This window comes from Halichoerus grypus, chromosome 1 (assembly GCF_964656455.1).
Source record: "Halichoerus grypus chromosome 1, mHalGry1.hap1.1, whole genome shotgun sequence".
Classification (NCBI taxonomy): Eukaryota; Metazoa; Chordata; class Mammalia; order Carnivora; family Phocidae; genus Halichoerus; species Halichoerus grypus.
Genome location: NC_135712.1, coordinates 153,928,932 through 153,950,879, shown reverse-complemented (window position 1 = coordinate 153,950,879; position 21,948 = coordinate 153,928,932). Strand labels below are relative to the sequence as shown.

The window sequence follows — 21,948 nt, the reverse complement described above, 5'->3', positions numbered from 1 at the left end:
TATAAATGTATTCATAGGGGCGCCTGGGTGGCTCAGTCGGTTAAGCATCTGACTTCAGCTCAGGTCATGATCTCAGGGTCCTGGGATCCAGCCCCATGTCAGGCTCCTCACTCAGTGGGGGGAGTCTGCTTGTCCCTCTGCCCCTCTACCTGCTCACTCACGCTCACTCTCTCAAATTAAAATAAATAATAAACTATACTCGTAGAATAAGCTAGGAGTTAGTCCAATCTGGATTTTTCTGGTCTCCCAGACGAACACTGTTATTTCTTATAGGAATCTTGCAGGTCACTACCTATCAGTAGGTAGTAAAATCTACTTAGAGAGTCAGAGTCAGTCTGCGGTCTTTTTAACTGTATAATTTGGAATAGAAAAATATGTAACAAGCCTGAGTATCATTCCATGAAACTTTTATTTCAGACACACACATATGTAATTCTTATTGAGGGGTTATAGTCAAAAAAGTTTGAAAACAATTTTTTTAAAAATTTTATTTATTTTTTTGTCAGAGAGAGAGAGCACACAAGCAGGGGGAGGGTAGAGGAAGAAGCAGGCTCCCTGCTGAGCAAGGAGCCCGACGTGGAACTCGATCCCAGGACCCGAGCCGAAGGCAGACGCTTAACGACTGAGCCACCCAGGCATTCCTGAAAACAATTTTTTAAAAGCTCTGCAAAATTGTCTAAACTGGAGTTATATATCATCTGCATCACTACATGTAAAAGGCCTCAGGAAGTAACTGTTGCTTATTTTTGGTTCTAAGACTCATTTAAAAGATAGACCATGTGGAGCACTTAGGTTGTGGCTATTGAATAATAAATATCTAGTAAATGTTAGCTAGTTATAGTAGCAAAACTAGGAAGACGACTAGCGAAGACTTTTTTCAGGGAGCATGGGAAGACTCACATGGAGCTGAAACCATGTGAGCAATGATTCTTCAGGAAAGCCTGAGCACAGGTTTTGGCTCACAGGTTTATGTTGCACCAGACCAAGTTCCCAAGCTATCTTCTCACCACTCTTCTAGTGAAAAGATTATCTCCTCATCTGATAGATGGTATTTGGTTTTAATGTATATCTAAACTATTATAGTAATCTGGACCCAACCCTCTAATATTCCATAGAGGATAGCCTGACGGGATTGTTAGTTCATATCCAGGAGTAAGGAATGGGTCTAGCCAGACGGCACACTTGAGTCATCCTATCAGACATCTTTGTCAAGAATCAAGAGACTGATTCAAATTACAGGAAAAACAAAGAACTGGCAGAGCAGGAACAAGAGAACAGCCTGTCAGTTTCAAAACATTTAGAGAGGCATACTTCTTCAGGTTAGTCATCAGAGTAGGCCTAGAATTTGAAGATGGTGAGCAGATTACAGCCTAAAGGGCAAAGCAGTGGCTAACATCCGCTCCAACAGGCTGGGATAGCTGAGTCTGAATGCTAACGAGGGTATATTATATAAACCTGACTTTCATGAGCTTTAAAGTCAGCCACCAGGCAGAAATAATACAACAAGAACACTCAGACCCAGATCCAAAATGCACAAGGGAATCGACAGGACACACTTACAGAACAAGGAAAGGAACAAGGAAAAGGAACAGGAAGAACTCTAGTCAGTGTATAAGCAAGGCATTCTCAAAATGAAGTTAGCCCCAGGTATTTCCCATTGGCTCCAAGCCTCTGAGGGGAGAATGCAGCAGGCCCAGAGAACAAGAAACTAAAGATCTCCAGCTTGAGGTCAAGTAGAGCAGCCTTTCTTAAGAGAGGAGGACAGGAAATGCTCAGCCCAGCTCTGTACGGTCAGGAGACAGAGCCAGGCTAGGTTGCAAGGTCAGATGATCTGAAAGCCATTGAGTGCAGAAGTAAAGACCAGTTTGTAACCTCTTCTAGTGTATCTATTCTCTTTGCTAAACACTTTCTAAGTTAATAAAAGTTTCTACAGTCTCCTTTTCCTTAGTTTTTAACACAGTGTTTATGGTGTCCTGGACAGCAGGGGCCAGAAGGAAAGGAAAATTAACAGCAAAAAGTGAGTGCACAGACGAAAGAAAGGAGATGGCATGTTTGGCTATTACTGCTGGCTTACTCTACTGTCTCTCCATGCCCACCTTTAGGGCATGAGACATGGCCTAATGAAGAAGGCTTGGCAGAATGGCAGCCCACGACACCTCACACCACGAGTGGCCCTACTGCTTGTGACACAGCACATTAATTTACAAGTGAAACTATGACGGCATCTCTAATTATTACACATCATGGTAAGAGAACTGAGATGAACGAAGGTCATTTTGGGGGATGGAACATGGGGATTGGGCTGGGACCCAACTACAAACCAGTTCCTAACTTCTCTGCTCACCAGCCACATGGCCTTTCCTGAATGGCCCACGTGTCCACCTAGCAATTTCTGTCCCCACTGCATAGAATGCTCTCCTGCTACTCCTCTTTGAGACTCAACCTCAGCTTACATTGCACTTCTTTAGGGCACCACACTGGGCCAGGTTCTCATCAAGAGTTCTCACAGACCCGTCCACTACCCTTCACAACCCTCAGCAGCTTCCTGCTCCTCGAGTGGTTGTGTCTCTTCCCCAGCACATCCTAAGCCTTCTAAACACATACAGTCACTCGACATTCTTTAAACAGAACCAACCTGCTGGAATATAATGTTCGAGTGTTTCAGTCATCACGAATATTTCAATGGAGGAATCATCCACGTGCTTTTACATAAAGCATCACAATTGCTGAATGCTCAGTTTACAATCAGTATCAAGAATCGGGAAAATATGTGACCATTGCCACAAGTTAGGCCATAAAACAACTTCTTTTTTTTTTTTTTTTTAAAGATTTTATTTATTTATTTGACATTGAGAGAGGACACAAGCAGAGGGAGTGGCAGGCAGAGGGAGAAGCAGGCTCCCTGCTGAGCAGGGAGTCAGATGTGGGACTCGATCCCGGGACCCTGGGATCATGACCTGAGCTGAAGGCAGTTGCTTAACCAACTGAGCCACTCAGGCGCCCCATAAAACAACTTCTGTGGACAGAGGCACTCTGCTGCTCATAGAGATGAAGCACCCAAGCTGCCCTAGTGTACGAAAAATTAGAAAAAAAATGTATTGGGTTTTATCCATTCTCTAGCCAAGAATGCTTCCTAAACAAGTACATTAAACTAGTAAACTAGGCACCTTCATTCTTCTCCTCAAACTGTCCTATAAAAACAAACACGGAGAAGGGGCGCCTGGGTGGCTTAGTCAGTTAAGCCTCCGACTCTTGACTTCGGCTCAGGTCATGATCTCAGGGTCGTGAGATCAACCCTGGTATCAGGCTCCACACTCAGTAGGGAGTGTACTTGAGATTCTCTCTCCCTCTCCCTTTGCCCCTCCCCTCATTCCCATGCACTCTTGTACTTTCTCTCTCTCTCTCAAATAAATAAATCTTAAAAAAATAAAAACAAATCTTAAAAAAAAATAAATAAGGAATAAAAGAATGGGGCTGCTCATAAAAGATGAGGGTGGAAATAGCTTTGGACTAAGACAAGCAAAGTGTTGTCTTTGTGTTTTTTTCCTGCATGCATAGAAACAGAAATTAAGGAGAATTAAAGAATTAAGAGGAAATTGGATTACTTCAGAAAGAAAAAAAGGAAAGATTATATTTGTTATACCTGAGGAGGCAAAGAAAAAAGTAACTGTCTCAAAGTCCATTAGGAGAAAAAAAGAGAGACAAGGCACAGTGAGTGAAGGAAATTAAATGAATCTCATTTGAGCTCTATTAGACCATTTCTTCCCTCTTCTTATCCCTCTCCCTGCAAAATCTTTCGGAAAAGCAAAGATTTATTTTAATCTCACGACAGCACAATAAAAATGGTCCCAGTGGGGAAGGCTATGCACATGTAGAGGCAGGAATTATATGGGAAATGTCTGTACCTCCCTTTCAATTTTGTTGTAAACCTAAAACTGCTCTTAAAAAAAAAAAAAATCTTTTTTAAAAAGCTGGATCAAGTGAGCTAGGTAAGAGACATTTAGAGTACGTAGCTCCATCCTCAGTTAATACTGTTAAAAGATAAACTAGGCATACTGAAAATTTTAAGAGTTTATTTGAGCAAAAATCAATTTGAATTAGCAGTGTCAAACCTGAGTGATTAGGTGTGCTCCACCAAGAGGAGCTGAGTAAAGACTTATCTAGAAAAGGTGTGGAAGCAATCATCTGATTGGCTTAAAGCCCAGTAGGCTATTTGTGATTGGTTGTTCTTAGGTTTTAATTTCATAACCTTGAGGTACTTATAGGCTTAGATTTTGGTTTGCTTAGGTAGGCCACCAGAGCATTAGAGCCACCTCAGTCTGATGGGCTTCCTTGTTTCATTCATTTAACACTGGGCACCCACTATGTGCCAACCACAGTGGTCTGACTGAATTTCATTCAGGATTTGGGATATCTGAAAATCCAGAGAACCTCACTATTTTGAAATGAACTTGTGTTTAATAATGTAAGTTATGCAGTGAAGAATACAGGCTTCAATATCCAACATGGTCTATAGAGTTCTACTCAAAAATCAGCCAATTTAAACATGCTAATTATTTCAAGCATTCTCAAATTCATCTATTTACTAATACTTAGTGATTCTTGGTCCTGACATACAACTTTAGTTTTGTTTCTAGCACTAGGCACAAGCATTCAAAAACCATTTTCTAAAATGTAATCAGTCCAATGCAGGGATCACTGGATTTGTTTTAGGTACTTGTTCTGCCCACCGTGTCATTTAAACTATGTTGCTATTCTCTTTCATAAGATGGTTTTAAAGTGTTCATTCTCTTCTGAATCACTGATTTCTTCAGAGCACTTCATAACTGCAAATGAAAACCTCACCAACTGACTTAAATAACAGATAGCCACGAAGGGTCAGGATTCTAAGACTTAGGGATTTCATGGCCAGAGTTTACCCCACATAGTCCCGTATCACATTGCCAAGGAATAAATACCACAAGATAGACATAATAAACTCCTGATAAGAAACAAAAGAAGCCAAACCCCCCTCCAAAAGCCCTGTTGTCTTATGCCAGAAAAGTATCCATTTCCTTCTCTTACTTTCCATTGAGAGTAGAACACAATAAAAGACAGTAAACCTTAAAAGCCAACTAGAAAAAGAAAATCTGGATTTCTTTTGAAAGAAGGGGTCTGCCAATTGACAAGATTACACCATCTACCATACACAGGACTACAAACTCTCCAGAAAAACCAAGTGTTAATGCTGAAGTTGAGATAAAGAACCTATACAGAAAAAGTCGGCTGTTCAAGGGCAAGAAAACCTCAGGTACACGGGGCTGCTGCCCTACACTTCAAATTCTGTGTTAACAGCACACCTGGAGTTATGCAATGGGGCAGCTTCACAGGTACATGCATGCAGCCTGAAGACAACAATCATCCCAGGTCTCATTCACAGACCTCAATATCAAAAGTTGGTTGCAGTTGTGGATTTAAAAATTAGTCCAATGGAAAAATACATTGGCAACATAAAATGTTGATTTTTTTCTTTCTTTCCAAATGGCTAAGCCAAAAAAAAAAAAGAGAGAGAGAGAGAGAGAGCTTTTCTTCTATTTTATTAGCACTCAAATGTGACCTCTGCTCAGAGCTGAAACAAATAATAGGATATAGTATGAGAAAATAAGGTAAAGATAGGAAGAGATGTTACAAGATTCTGAAGCAAAATTCCGAAGTCATTAATTCAATTACTCTGAAAAATAATTCTGTAACCATAAAGGTAGGGCACAGTATAGTAAAAACCCTGTCAGATACACTTCGCAGATATATTTTCTGTACTTTACAAGTGAGAAAACGAAAGCTTCAAGGTTGAAGGATTTGCTGTAAGCCAAAAGATAGCACTGGCACCCAGGGCTTCTAATTTCTCACCTTTGGGTTCGTCTTATGGCTTATTATAACCTGGAAAAGTGAGGCAAAGACTGCTCCATCCACAGGTCTAATGATAACAATAATGATAAACAATACCACCAGTTTTTACTTGTGGTTTAAATTGTAGACATTCTAAGCTTGGCAAATAGAAAGTCCCTTCTCAAGCCTTCTACCAATGTGTAGCATGTGTAACAGGAAAACCCTGACATCATTATTTCAGCTACTAAATCGGCCATTGGTTGTGGTTATTTGGTCTCCTTTCAGAGAATCTGCCCTTAAGGCTCAGACACCAACAACCACCAAGGACAGGAACTAGAGCCTAGCACTTGGGTGCCTCTCCTGTCAGTATCACTTACCTTGATGGGTACTTCAGTGAGTAAGCAGCAGCCAAGAACCCACCCAAGTTGTGTCCAAGCAAGATCACTTTGTCCAATCCGAGGGCACATCTCCACTCCTCAATGGATTCCACAAACTGATTCTCCACTTCTTCCGCATCACTGTCAAACCTGGGCCTACTACTTCGTCCAAAGCCCAATAGGTCAAAAGCATAGATGGGTCTATCGGTGCAAAGATCTCCAAAATTCAGTGCCCAGAGTCCAAGACCGCCTCCAAAACCATGGAGGAGGACAAGTGGAGTCTTATTTGAAATATTATGAGAGAACTTCAGTGTCCATATTTTATTTCCATTAGATATACAAACAGGTTCTTTTTTGTATGTGCAGGGGACACCTAATGAAAACATAAAAAAGAAATTCTGCTTAGCTTCACTACTCCTGAGAAGGGGAGTATTCTCCGAGCAATCAGAAATTAATAATCTAGAAACAATCTGGTATCCATTCATATGATTTTAGCCTTTATTAGGTCATTCCTAAAAAAAGCATACATCTTATTGAAGCAAGTAATTCTCAATTACCATATATTACATCTAAGTGGGAAGTTTTTTTTTTTTAATTTTATTTTATTATGTCAATCACCATACATTACATCATTAGTTTTTGATGTAGTGTTCCATGATTCATTGTTTGCGTATAACACCCAGGCCTCCATTCAGTACATGCCCTCTTTAATACCCATCACCAGGCTAACCCATCCCCCTCCCCTTTAGAACCCTCAGTTTGTTTCTCAGAGTCCATAGTCTCTCATGGTTCGTCTTCCCCTCCGATTCCGCCCCCTTTATCTTTCCCTTCTTACTATCTTCTCTTTTTTTTTTTTTTAACATATAATGTATTATTTGTTTCAGAGGTACAGCTCTGTGATTCAACAGTCTTACACAATTCACAATGCTCACCATAGCACATACCCTCCCCAATGTCTATCACCCAGCCACCCAATCCCTTCCACCCCCCCACCACTCCAGCAACCCTCAGTTTGTTTCCTAAGTGAGAAGTTCTATTTCAGATAAGTCTCAAGTACCTGTGGCCAAGGTCTTTTGGCAAGTCATGTTAGCTCTTTGGACTTTTCATATCTATCAAATGAGGGTCTTACACTCTTAGACCTGGAGAGGAACTTAGTGCTCATTGGACCCATTATTTGAAGGTCTCTAACTTTGCAGACAATAACAAAAGAATACCTTGCATTTGTCTAACATTTGAAGATTAATCATTGAAGACTGAAGTCAAACTCAAAAGAAACATTTTTCCCTAAAAAGTAACCAAGAGTTTAGGGAAGGACTAGCAGTATCTGCACTAAACACATAACTGAAATCTTGAGTCACTTCAAAGTTTAGTAGAAAAGAGGTGACAGGGTATGGCAGGAAGTCCTGGCATGAGGTGCCAGGTAGTGTGGGTTCAAGTCCAACAATCTCCCTGGAAAATACAAATAATCACAATTTTGTAGATAAAAACTTTTACTTGCCTTCAGTGCTGTGGGACTCAATACTTTAAATCTCCCCCAAGTTGACTAAGATGAAACCAATTTGAAATTCCTTTACATTAAATTATCAACTGAATATAGACACTTTATATATACCACTTAATTATTTGTACATATTCATCTGCAGAAGACAAATACTTGAGAACTGGGAGTTTCTGCCCTTTAACCAAAGAAATAATCTCAGGTTTTGTACCACATAGTAGCAGCAAAGAGGAAACCCAGCATTCATTCAGAATATTAACAGAGCCCAAGCCTCCAAATGGGGGGAAATGTTATACCAGTTTAGAAAAGATGATCCAGCATTAGAATCAAACCAAACCACATAAGCATTTTGAACACAGATGTCTGCATATTTCCATAGAAACCATCTGTAACCTCTATTAGATAGCTCACCCCACTGTATTACAAGTCACTTGCTTTCACATCTGACACTGAACCAAGGGCCAATTCTCATTCCTATTTGCATCCCTAGAATCTAGCAGTAGGGAATCAGTATGTTTGGTAAATGCATAAATTGAGCACCCTTTTGTATCTCCTGACAAGATTTTTTTTTTTATTTTAGTAAACCACGTCAACTTTTCTGCTTTGTAGAGAACAAGATTATCCAAGTATACAGACTAAGTAGAAATTTATTTTCATGCCAAAAATGCATGTAAGATGGCTAACTGTCCCCTCCTATGGATATATTCAGTTACAGTCACTTACTCCTGAATCATTCAAATGCACAAACAAGAAAATTCATTTGTGGTAGAGAGAATGAAAAGCAGGCATGGGCAAACATCTGCACATACATCCATTATAATCATGTATGTGAACTGCTCCTCTGAATCCACCCCTAAATTGTATCAGCAGACCAAAATTACACAATAAGCACCATTGCTTAAAAGTATACCCAAAGATACCAGGACTGCCCTGACAGTACAAGTTTGGGTAAATTTCAGTGCTCATAAGAAATTTTTAAAAAAGGTTTCCACACCACTAAAATGCAGAATTAAAGAATCCTAAGAAACTAGAACCAGAGGGAACTCTAAGGATCATCCTACCCCTTCATTTTACAGATAACAAATGCGAAACTGAGAAAGTGACTTACCCAAGATCCTGACATCACCTAATTGCAGATCTGGGCCTGGACCAGGTCACCTTGTTCTAGTTCAGTATGTGCTCCACTCCACAAGGCTACCTATTCTGGAACACCTAGAGCCTATTACCAGATTGTAGTCAGGGGCCTTTGGGGAGTCCCTGAGACCCTTTCAGGAGATCTATGAGGTCAAAACTATTTTCATAACAAAACTAAGACACCTTTTCACTCTCATTTTTTGATTGGTATGCAGCAGAGTTTTCCGGAGATCACTAGATGTGATTACCAACAGCCTAATGCAGAAGCAGATATGAGAATCCAGCTGTCTTATATTAAGCCAGACATTAAAGAGATTTGCAAACAATGCTACTTTTCTCACTACATTTCTGTTTGGTAAGTAGTTATTATTTTTAGAAAACATGTTATTTATTTTAACCTATAATGGGTTTCTATTATTTTTAAATGAATAAATTAACATACTTTAAACAATTCAGTTTTAATTTCTAACTGGTAAATACTGATGGCTATAACTGATAAACAAAGCTCCTTAAGGTCCTTACTAATTTAAAAGTATAAAAGGGACCCAAGACCAAAAGTTTGAGAACCCCTGCCTCCCAACATTTCTGTACTTGCTGATGACATGGAAAAGGGAAAAAGCACTTTTGCCAACAAACTAACACACCACAGAATCTTATCTCCAGTTTCTGGGCAATGTGATTTTAGCAAACAGCTCAGGCAACTTACAAAAAGAAAACCTTACATTTTAAAATTTTCTCTTCAGCTTCTTTAAGGTGTGATGTAGATGTAGGGCACCAAGTGGGAAGCCAACCAGTTAGCCATCCAGACCTAGAGCATCAAAAAGAAAATATAAAAGACATAAGTTAATGCTCTTCTCAACTCTCAACTATTACGTTAGAAGAAAAGCAGAATAGGAAATTTACTGTCTATATGATGGTGAAGCTATCTACATCTGGCAGAATCCACCTAATACATACAAAGCATTGTGGTAAAGTACTGGGGAACAGACATTCAACTTCAGCCTGTGAACCTACAAGTAGATATCAAAATCCATATTTATGGATAGTCAGACTCCAAGTAATCAAGCAGAAATTAAAAATAGGCAGAACAAGAAATATGAAGAATGGAGTGTGTTCCAAGATAAAATATTTAAACATTCAATAAATGGTAGTTGACATTATACTGATGACAACAAAACAATTCACTAAAATTATGCGACATTAATTAGTAATTCCTAAAATGAGAGTTTTAACTAAGGTTAAATAGAAATTAGACAAAGAATTGTCATTTTTCATCACTCCTTACCTCAAAGGTAAGGCCACTTCTAGCTGACCTTTCAATAGGAAACTCAGCCCTGTTCCAACCTTTTACTTGACACTCTAGTATCATTTTTGTCATTTCTTATTCTCTGTTTTCTAGCCATAAAATATTCCCTATTCTCTTGCTTCCTGACCCTGAATATCCTTGGAATATGCATCTCCCCTTCTTTTCATGATCCATTATACCTCTCACCAACCTCAGATTAGATTTCATTCCCCCTTCACCCACACACTCAAATCAGATTAGATCAGGGTAGCGGGATAGCATCCAATTCTCAAGCTCTATTCTTTTCCTTCTCAAGTTGTGTTACAACATTCTTATTTACTCACCAATATCCTCACCCAATTGTATGATCTTTAAAGGTAAGGACTCTGTGTTCACCAATGCATATTATTATACACTGATGTTATAAACGAAGTTTTTGCTTCATCTGAAATGTACTGGCTACAATGAATTACAAGTGGATCACTTGAGTGATAAGAGAATTTTCTGGGATGATAGTGACATTCTCTATCTTAATAGGTGATTGACTGGATTACACAGATGTATGCATATGTCAAAATTCAGCAAATGAACACTTAAAATTTAAGCATTTCATCATAATGCAATTTTATGCTAAAAAGAAAAAAGTAAAACAGGCTGGATTTGATAACTGGTTGGATAGAAAGAAGGTGTAATAGAGGATTCCTAGGTTTCTGAGTCAGGTACCACTAATAACCACAGAGAACACATGAATAAGAATAGGTGTGAGAAATGTGCTAAGTTTGGATGGGTGGCTCTAACATCCATTCTAAGCTTTGTATGCTCATTCTACATTTGCCTGCCCTATAGAATTTCTCTGGGCATTATGTAGAACAGCTGCTCAATAAATGTTTTGCAGAATGATTAAGTCACTCACAATAGAGGGTATTCTCAATCCAAGTTATTCCCATTTTGTAGATGTGAAAAGTAAGGTTCAGAAATGTTAAGCACCAGGTCCAAGAGTATTAAGGTAGTAAGGAAATGATACAAGTAGAGATTTAAATTCAAATCCGAGTGACTTCAAAGGCCTTTTTTCTCGGTGACTACCTTCCTTAAAATGTGTGAGGAGCAGTCATGACCTACAGGATAAAGCCACAGGACAAAGTCATATTCCTTTGGCCTGCACGGAAAAGAAGATACATAATAGCCTGCATTATAACCAGGCTCCACTCCAGATGTTCTCTGTGCTAGTTTCAAACCTTCTACATTAACAGGGTAAGAGGATAGGACCCATAAGCATCCCCCATAAATGTTTCATCTAACTTATTATCAAGGTAAAAACATAACAGAAAACATTATTATTAGTCTATTTGTAAATATATAAAGCTATTTATAAATTATCAAGGAAAAACAATTCAAGGTTTTAGCAATGAGTTTTTTAATCCTTCAACAATTTATCAATTGTTGAAAAAAAAAACAGTTACTAACAAGCAGTTAAAAGAATCTCATGATCTTTGGAGTTTAAAATTTAAAAAGTAAGCCATTATTAAGCTGAAGCTCTTTTGTTCTTGACCAGGAATGGTCATCAAAGTCTATGTTAGGCCACAAAAATATGAGCTTCCAAGAGGAAGTTACTTACAACTCAATCTCATCAGTTTTCTTAAATAGCCCTTAAATCATAGCACAATTCTTTGCCAGAGAGAATCAGAGGTCAGTACAAAAAAAAAAAAAAAATTAAAGTGAAATGAACTATAGTCTACTACTGCTCCAACTGACATTATGTTGGGGCAAAGAAAACACAAATGCAATCTTCGTTTCAGTCTTTAAAAAAAATTTACATTCTCTGAATACCTACTAAGTACAGGTCCTCAAGTTTAAAATGTTATATAACAGCCTGCAATAGGAATTATGCCTACCCCTCACCACAAAACCAATTTTCAAAGGACAGGATGTCTTGTCCACTCATTTTGCCTCCTAGTGATGGGCTTGGCTCAAAGAGAAAAGGCAAAACAATGTTTTTATGTTTGCAAGTCTAGTGCATTACACCAAAAATCAGGGCTCTTCACCCACAAGAGCCACTAACCCTCTTCAGGTTTTCACAGCAACCTTTTCATCAAAGCAGGTAATTGTTTTTAAGTGGAGTTTTTCTGAAGTATATTTAAACTGAAAAATCTATATTTAACAAAGCATAGTAAAATATTTTATTTTCACTCAATGGAATTGTAAAGATACCGCTCTTCTCCTAAGCCTTCATAATATTTCTGTCCAATCAGCTTTGCCTAAACCAGATGATAAAATGTTTTAGAGAGACCGTCTTCTACTTCTTTCTTAGAAATACTCTACACAATTGAGTTCCACACACATAAGTGGCTCAAAGGAACATTTCTAAAGAGTGGAAGGAAAGCTGGGGTCTATCTTTTCTGTCCTTTACTTAATCACACTTTGTTCTCGAGTTCCCACAGTTGAGCTTGCAACATCTATTGCTTCAACCCTCCAAAACACCCATTCAACCTCACCTGTCTTCGGGGTAAATTAAACTCACCTTCAAAGAGACCCTCTGCCCCTTCCACAAAATCTCCCATGTCCTCAAGTGTTCTACATTCTAGTCTTAGTGTGTGGAAGACTGAAACTAAGGACCCAAGACTGAAGCTTCTCAGATATCCAGCCATTGGTCTAAGGTCACAAAATCCAAAGTAAAAATTAAATTCATGTGGCCCAGCTATAAAACAGTATATAAGAAAACAAAACAAAACAGTAAACAAGATACGGGGCTTCCTCCTCATAGCTTTGGAACATAAACAGAAAAGCAAAATTCAACTTCCCTGTTTTATTTAAGCAGATAATCAATAAACACCATCATCCACTGCTGAGGCCCTAACTTGGAAAGCAACCTAAAGGTCAGTCGCAATATTAAGAAAAAAACATTGGCCATAGGGACTACACCTATTTAAGACAACAGGAAGACTTACCAAAAAGTGCACCAAAGGGTTTTCTACACAGCCACATCAGCTGAGCACTGACCTCTCAGCAAGGCTGAGGAGCTAATAAGCCCTAAAGCATCCAATCAAAAAACCCAATAAAAGGAATCTTGCTTTATAACTCTGTAATAAATATAGAGAAAGAATCTTTTTAGTGAGCAGACTTCCCAAGTTAAAAAAAAAAAACAAACTTTGAAAGATTACACCCAAGGTGGCATTCTAAAGGAAAGACAAAAAAGATGTGCTTAACATATTAATAGAGTTTATTAACTTAAGAATCTGATTTTAAGCATCCTGAGTTTGAGAGATAAAACACTGATTTTTAATGCAAGTTGGTACAGCCACTTTGGAAAACAGTGTGGAGGTGCCTCAAAAATTTAAAAATAGAGCTACCCGATGACCCAGCAATTGCACCTCTGGGTATCTACCCCAAAGACACAGATGTAGTGAAAAGAAGGGCCATATGCACCCCAATGTTCATAGCAGCAATGTCCGCAATAGCCAAACTGTGGAAAGAGCCGAGATGCCCTTCAACAGATGAATGGGTAAAGAAGATGTGGTCCATATATACAATGGAATATTACTCAGCCATCAGAAAAGATGAATACCCAACTTTTACATCAACATGGATGGGACTGGAGGAGATTATGCTAAGTGAAATAAGTCAAGCAGAAAAGTCAATTACCATATGGTTTCACTTATTTATGGAACATAAGGAATAACATGGAGGACATTAGGAGAAGGAAGGGAAAAATGGGGGGGGGGGATTGGAGGGAGAGATGAACCATGAGAGACTATGGACTCTGAGAAACAAACAGGGTTTTGGGGGGGGGGGGATTGGTTAGCCTGGTGATGGGTATTAAGGAGGGCATGTACTGCATGGAGCACTGGGTGTTATACGAAAACAATGGATCGTGGATCACCACATGAAAAACCAATGATGTACTGTATGGTGACTAACATAACATAATAAAATTTAAAAAAAAAAACACTGGGGATTTTTTTTCCCGTAACTTTCTACCTAATCTGTTTTTGTTTTTTTTTAAGATTTTATTTATTTATCGGAGAGAGAGCACAAGCTGGGGGAGCGGCAGGCAGAGTGAGAAGCAGGCTCCCCGCTGAGAAAGGAGCCCAATACAGGACTTGATCCCAGGACCCCAGGATCATGACCTGAGCCACCCAGGCATCCCTAACTAATCTTTTTTTAAAAATAACATTGTACTTATACCCTATTGCTATCAACATTTAAGTTTCCTGGTAATCCCTGTTTTGCTCTCTTAGACATTTGACTATCTATAGTATTACCAAACCTGAATTGCACAATCTATAAATATTGTGAAACAGGTTTCAAAGTTTTCTGAAGAAAATATACAAAAGTCTGGCCAATTTCCACACACTGTTGGCCACTTAAATAACATTTCTAATTAGGTTATAAGTAAAGAGGATTTCATTACATTACAATTTTGTTTAAAATGGCCTCCATCTCTATACTGGTACTGTCAACAGAGAAAAGTACAGTATTCTCTCTCATTTAGAGAAACTATGAGGTTTTGCTTCTTTTGTAAATATCCAAATTGATTAGAAGTGTGAATATACATATTCTTCTGAAATAATTCCTCAACCAATGAATGATTAAAAACTTCCAAATTGGACATTACAACACTTTTGCAAATAAAGGCCTTCTTTCCTGGGTAATGGAAAATCCTATCATGCCCTTTCATTTTAAGTAAATAACTCACATGATTCAAATTATCACTAACCATTAGATCAATGATAACTCAAGCCCTCTAATATATTTTAACACATTAATTCACATTCTTTAACTTTTTACCCCCTATATTTCTAAGCTGTAACTCTTAAAGATCCAGAGTTGGAGAATCAGTATTTTACACAGTCATGTCCTGGTGATATTTTTTCCCCAATTGTTTCCTACCTTCTCTCAAACAGTAAACAAACCATCCTGGAGTCAGACACAGAATCAAACATACTTAAAGAAAACTACAGGTGTACTTTTAGATTTATACCGCTTAACAAATCCAAGTGGCATTTCATGTAACTTCTAAAATAAGTTTATCTACTAGATAAAAACTAAAAATCCCAAGTCTCAAACTGAATAATAATTTTTAATAATAAAATCATCTTGGGCGCCTGGGTGGCTCAGTCGTTAAGCATCTGCCTTCGGCTCAAGTCATGATCCCAGGGTCCTGGGATTGAGCCCTGCATTAGGCTCCCTGCTCAGCGGGAAGCCTGCTTCTCCCTCTCCCACTCCCCCTACTTGTGTTCCCTCTCTCGCTGTGTCTCTCTCTCTCTGTCAAATAAATAAATAAAATCTTTTAAAAATAATAAAATCATCTTTCCACACAATTCTTTATGATTCACAATCAGGAATGAAGAATTATAGAACAATGAGGTTAGACTAAAAACCTAACAATATAATATTTCTGAATGGCTATTATAAAGAATATAAGTCAAATCCTTAAGGACTCCATTCAGAGTCATCTGTAATTCTCAAATGTATTATCCAGTGTTGTTTTTATTAAGTGGACCATCCTGGGACTTTACAATCGTTTGTTAAGTTCTTTGTCACAGGACTGAAATCTCCATTTGCTGGTCTGTGACTGGCATTTTGAAGAACAGGCAAAACACTGAAGCATGAGTTAGTTCACCTAAGATTAAGAAATAGAATCATATTCCCAACCTCCCAATATAACTTAAGTTTATGATCTTAGTTGTTGTCCTAGTCAAATTCAAACTTTGATTTCTTATGAATATATCTTTTGATGTTCTTTGAATATCTTAGGATGAAAAAATATCGCTACTAAGTTGCAAAATATATTATCAATAACTAGATTTTTTATCTTAATGTTGTGTCAGCATAAATTTACAATATTTAAGTGTTTAATTCAATAAACATTTATTGAAGTTTACTATTTATGAAGCCCCTTCAGGCTCTACCAGACATTTGAGTAAGACAAAAGCTTTGACCTCAATGAGCTGACAAAACAAACAAATAACTACATTACAAAACATGGTGTAAGTGCCATAACGAAAGCTTAGGAAAATACCATAGGCCTTTGGAGAAGAGAGATAACAATCTGTTTTGGTTCAGAGAAAACCATGTGAACCAAGACATGAGGGGAAATAGGATGAGCAAGGAACATGTTTAGGAAACAATGAAAGCTTGGCTAGAGCCCAGTGCACAGGGAGGAAGTAAGACTCCAAAGATAGAGAAGAGCCAAGCTGCCTACAAAGGGCTTTAAGTCAGGCTGAGCACCTATAATAAAGTCACTGCATGTGGCTGCTACAAACCAGACTGCGCCTCTTGGGGAGAGAAAAGTAACTGACGAAATAAGCTATGTTGAAAGCACAGGAACAAAATGGGTTACTAAAGCCTGCTATAGGGGCGCCTGGGTGGCTCAGTCAGTTAAGCATCTGCCTTCAGCTCAGGTCATTATCCCGGGGTCCTGGGATCAAGCCCCACATCTAGTCCCACACTGGGCTCCCTGGTCAGCGGGGAGCCTGCTTCTCCGGCTCCTGCTCCCCCTGCTTGTGCTCTGGTGCGTGCTCTCACTCTCTCTCTGTCAAATAAATAAATAAAATATTTTTAAAAATAAATAAATAAAGCCTGCTATAAACCAGAAAAGGGGATATGAAGGGTCAGAACCAAGTGATTCCCAGGAGACATTGGAAATGGAAAGATGATGTACTTAGAATCTACTGGACTTGGTAGATTTGGTATTCAGGGCAATGAAGATGGAAGGGGGCAGTCAAAAGATCAGGCCACAGTTCTGAACCTGGATGACCAGAAGAATCTAAGTGCCCTAATGAAAACAGGTAAGTCAAGGGGAAGAACTGGACTTTTTGTATTGTTTAGTTCAGGGGAAGAAAGGTGAAAATGACATCCAAGTCTGGACATGTTACATTTGAGGAATAAGGTACAAACATCTGGCACACAATTAGAAACATCATCAGAGTACTAAAGAGGACTCCATCATGAGGATGAGATTTCAGTTCTCTCCACAGAAAAAATGCTTCAAGGAGTATAAGTAAACAAGACAAAATATTAAAACACAGATGAAAGATGAAGATACAATCTTGGAGAATATGACATTTAAAGAATGAGAAAAAGAATAGAACCTAATAAAAGTGACTATTGGCCTAAAGTAAGGCATGAAGCAAAATGTCTTAAGAACTACAATGTCTGATAAGAATTTTAATAAGGAGAAGCTATCTTTACAGTGTCAAACACTGAGAAAGACCCAAGAAAGATAAGTACCCAGAAAAATAAAAGCCCATTGGAATGTATCATTAAGAAATGCTGTGATTTTTAAGAAGTCGGATAGCAAGGATTTGGGAAGGAGAGATGGCAATAGAGAGGAGTCATTGATCTTAGCAGTCTTTTAAAAATAGCAAAACCCACTATCCTATCTCCAAGGCAAAGGACTACAGTCAAATTCTAATATAAATCCAGTAGGTGGCTGGTAAACCCACTGGAGACGAAGGGGAGAAAAAAATCCTTTACTTGTAGCATTTTATGATTTCCATGATGTAAATACTACCACCATGGCTGATTTCAAGCTGCCAAAAGTTGGCAAAATTCTTGAAAACTTAGCAATGGTTGACAGTACAAGCCAACTCCAACACACCACTGCAAACCACCTATTTTACTATCTGCTCTGCAACTGAGCAATTCTGTCACAGCTTTCCTCTAAACTCAACAGATCATTCAACTCTATCATTCTCTGGGACAACCTTTCAGCAATTCACAGAAGTCTTCCCTATTCTTGTTACATTTAGCTTTCTCAACTGTATTGCAATGAAAAAGGGTTAGATGTTGAAAGCCAAATGGCTTCCAGGCATGCCTGTCTTCACTAAGAAAGTCACAAAACAAGAATCATAGGTGCCAAAAAGCCTTCCTATGACCATTTTATAATTGTTTCCTTTGTTAATGTCAATTCCCCAACTAAACCTGAAATGTCTTAAAGATAGAGAACTTGATTCAAGACCTGTATTCCCACAACCTACATTGGCTCTTGGCATAGTTCCATTGTTGATTAACCAAATTTTTTTAAACAAATAAGCTCTGTATCAATGCAAGGATTAAATAAAGTGTCAATAGAGTAAGCAAAAGAGACAAGAACCAAACATCCCGAATGAATCCCAGTCCTACTGAGAAGCACCAGAAATATGGGAGAGGACATTAAACTAAATCTAGACACCTGGGGAACTCCAATCCAGCGCTGCCACTTGCTAGTAGGGTGCTGGTAGTCATTTCAGTTGCAGTTGCAAATGAAAAATGGACAGTAATACCATGCACACAGGTTGATCTTAGGTTTAATATAAACACATTTAGGCAGCACCTAGCAGGAGGAGGTACTTGCTTGTCTGCTTGGTACAGTTCAGAAGACTACACTGGTATGGACACTGGACATTGCTCAAGTATATTGCCAAGAGTACCAAGGAGGCCCACCTCTGTCATGGGACTATGGCTGCTCAGCTGCTAAAGATTTTTTATACTCTGTCCCCAATGACCTGTGGACATCACCCAATCCACAAATTCCTTTCACAGTCATGCCCTGGACTCCCAGGTCCCACAACAATATGGAGACCAAAAAGTCCACCCAAAAGCACTTTCAGAAAGAGCAAAAAATGTTATGACAAACTAGGTGGGAACAAGCTACCAGTTAGATTCCTACTTATGTCCATAAGAGGACATTCAACATCAACAAGGAAGTTCATCAACAAACCAAAACAATGGACCCATTCATAATGTAAACAAACTTCAAGGGAAGAACCTAGTTTCTAATATTTCAAAACTGTCACCTCCTCCACCCCGTATCTTTCCAAATACAACTGTCTTCATGGTATTCCATATTACCTTCTATCCTTTAGGTTATGCTTCATATGCAAGTTTCTCCAGACATCTGAAGTAGAATTATTGTCAAAATACTAAACATATATACAGAAACACAGTTTATTTACTTTCCAAAAGAAATGACCAGCCTTGAGAAATATGGCAATAATATTCGTAATTTAATTTTTCCACTAATTAATTGCTATTTGTCTACTGACAAGGGCATGAAGTTAGTTACAGGTGGAAGAGAATAATTTAAACAGTATATCTGTCTATCAAAAAGTTTCTCACGTTGGACATCTGTCCTCCAAATTCCATAAAGTTTCCTAGATATACATGTGTTCTGAGGCGCAAACACACACTTCTCCAGTAACACCAGCACACTTAGAAGCAAAGGAAGATCTCTGAAAGATTATTAATTCTGAACTTGATATCCATACCGTGTTAACATTCTTTCCACTAAGTACACATTAAACGCCTTCTGAAACCCAAAGTCATATACCCACGCCCTCAAACCGCTTTCCCTCACGCTGGGCTCCTCCTTCCCCCGACACCCCCCAATCTCCTGCACTTTCCAGGGTGATTTTGGGCTCTCCATCTCCTATGGCCCCAGGAAGCGCCTCCCCTTCCTCCAGGCTCCGGAGGCTCTGCCCAGGCGGCGCATTCGTTCTTGTCCCCTCGAGAGAGAACAGCGCGCACCTGCAGACAGAAGCCGCGCTTGGAAGTGCACGAGTGACTGAGCCGTTTCCCCCGGCTCGAGGCAGGTGTGGGGACGGCCGGCCACCGCCCGCCGGCCGCCCCCGGGCAGGCGGGGTCCGAGGAGTCCCCGGATGACGAGCAGGGGGTGGGTGCCGGGCCACCCTTGCCGCCAGCCCCGAGGAGACGCTTACACAAGATCGCGGCGGCCCCTTGGCGCTGCCGGGTAGGATTCACACACTTCCCGCGCCTCGGCGCCAAAGGGCGCCCGGCAGGGACAGAGCCAGGCCCGGACGTCTCTCGGGGCGCAGCGCGGTCTCACGCCGGGCGGGACGACAGAGAGGACAGGCGGGGTACGAATCCTCGGCGAGGTCGCCCGGCCCGACCTGAACCCGTGGAAGACGCGATCCCGAACCCCACGAAGTCCCGGCCGCACTCACCTCTCGCAGGTGTCCGCCGAGCCCACCTCCTCCTCCTCCGCCGCCATGACCGCCGTCACTGCGCGAGCCCGGGACCGCGCCTCTAAGCCGGCTGACAGGCCGACTGGGTCACCGGGGGCCGCCGCCGCCCTTAAGGCCACCGCCGCCCGCGCATGCGTCGCCCTCCCCCTCGCACGACGGGGCGGCGCGGCCGCGCGCGAGCGCGTGCCCGGCTATCTCCACCCGCGTTTACCAGCTGCGCGTGCGCCCTAATGCCTGGCGCGGTCGTGTATGGGCGCTGGGCGGGGCTGTCAACCGAGGAACGCGTAAGACTCACCTGGCCCTGTTAGGTAGTAACTGGTTTCGGTAATGACCGTGTTAATGCACCAAACGCTAATATTAACTGTCAGTGCTGGGCACGAGGCAGTCATTCTGGAAGTACCCTGGGACCTTCGCTGGAAGAGCTAAGATAGTATCCCGATAGACGCTGCATTGGTGAATGGAACTGCAGCAATGGAGGGGACTCCGGCCTTCCGCCAGCCGGTCCCTCCAGGTGGGTAGCCAAGGGGAAAGGGTGACTCAGGACTCTTCAGTCAATATTCACTGACGTGCTGGGGTTACAGTAGTGGCCAGAACCAGCAACTCCCGTGTGCCCCGCTCGCTATATATATTGGAGGGATGTAAAGTCAGTGTTAGGTACTTAGATTCACTAACATAAATGTCAACATTCTTGACCTGTTTTCAAGTCTTTTAGCCATCAGATACTGCCTGGTTTTGTAATTACACCTCTCCCTACGGTAGAGGCCAAAGGCAGGCTGCCCCCAAATGTGCCATTTTGGCATAATTATTATTTTAAATAAAAGTTATTTAAGAGAATCTATGTAGGAAGGACAGTCAGACCCTCCTCTGTCCCCTGAAAACAGGAAATAAATTTCCATGTGATAGGTACCCTCTCTGCACCAGGAGGTAAAGAGACACCCTTATCACCAGAGATGGGAAATTTAGAGCCAAGAAGGCTTTATAAACAACCCTAGCTACTTTTTACTAATTTACTACCCCAGCCCAAATTCTGTTTAGAATTCCTTACTAATTGAAGCTTTCAAAGTTAACTTTTCTATATCCTGTCAATTCTTCACAGATATATTGTCTCTCTGTCTGAAAAGTATAAAAACTTCCTGCCTTGGTCTTTTCTTTAGGTCTCAATTTCATTATTGGGCCTCTGTGTACATGTAATAACCGTTGGATTTTTTTCTCCTGTTAATCTGTCTCATATAAATTTAAGTCCAGTTGGAAGATCTTGAAGGTAGAGAAGAATTTTTCCTTCCCTTCACTATCATTCATCCATTCTTGTGTACTGTGTGCCTACTATGAGTCCACTCTGTTTTAGTAGCAGAAAAACAATGTATTAAAAAGGTCTGAGACCAGATCTCCCAAAGTTCTAGAACAACCTAGTGCTATTTCCAAATCCACTTCCTTTTGGTGACCTACTATCCAATTACCTTGAGTGAGAATGCTTATGTTGGAAGATCACCAGCACTTACTTTGACTCTCCAATCGGATAGTCAGGTTGTGACACTTTTAAGGCAAGTACATGGCCTACTCTACATGTTATTCCTGAGCTGTGGAGTCCAAAAAACTAAATGCAGCCATTATATCACCAAAACTAAGTATACCATACAGATTGATGCCTGGTGCCCCACTGGTTCCAAGGTTGGCTTTAATCCCAACAGGGATTTTTTTTAGGGAAAACGCCATCGTAGGGATCTGGGCCTTTATCAGATGTCTGCCAAGCAAGCACTTGTAAACCAGAATGAGGCTGAGACATGGAGGGTTTTCTAGGGCTTCAATGGCCTGACTGACCTATAA

The 21,948-nt window shown here is 40.2% G+C and overlaps 1 protein-coding gene across 1 annotated transcript in view; it reads right to left on the bottom strand.

Annotated features, from left to right (window-relative positions):
• Window positions 1-20,257, bottom strand: part of ABHD5 (abhydrolase domain containing 5, lysophosphatidic acid acyltransferase) — a 29,904-nt gene extending 9,647 nt beyond the window's left edge. Inside the window, exons 1-3 of the mRNA XM_036118816.2 lie at window positions 20,104-20,257; window positions 9,597-9,682; window positions 6,243-6,615 (exon numbers count right to left, since the gene is read on the bottom strand). Coding sequence (XP_035974709.2) covers window positions 6,243-6,615; window positions 9,597-9,682; window positions 20,104-20,150 — 506 coding nt within the window. The 5' untranslated portion in view covers window positions 20,151-20,257. The remainder of the gene's footprint in view (window positions 1-6,242; window positions 6,616-9,596; window positions 9,683-20,103) is intronic.
• Between the last annotated feature and the right edge of the window lie 1,691 nt (window positions 20,258-21,948).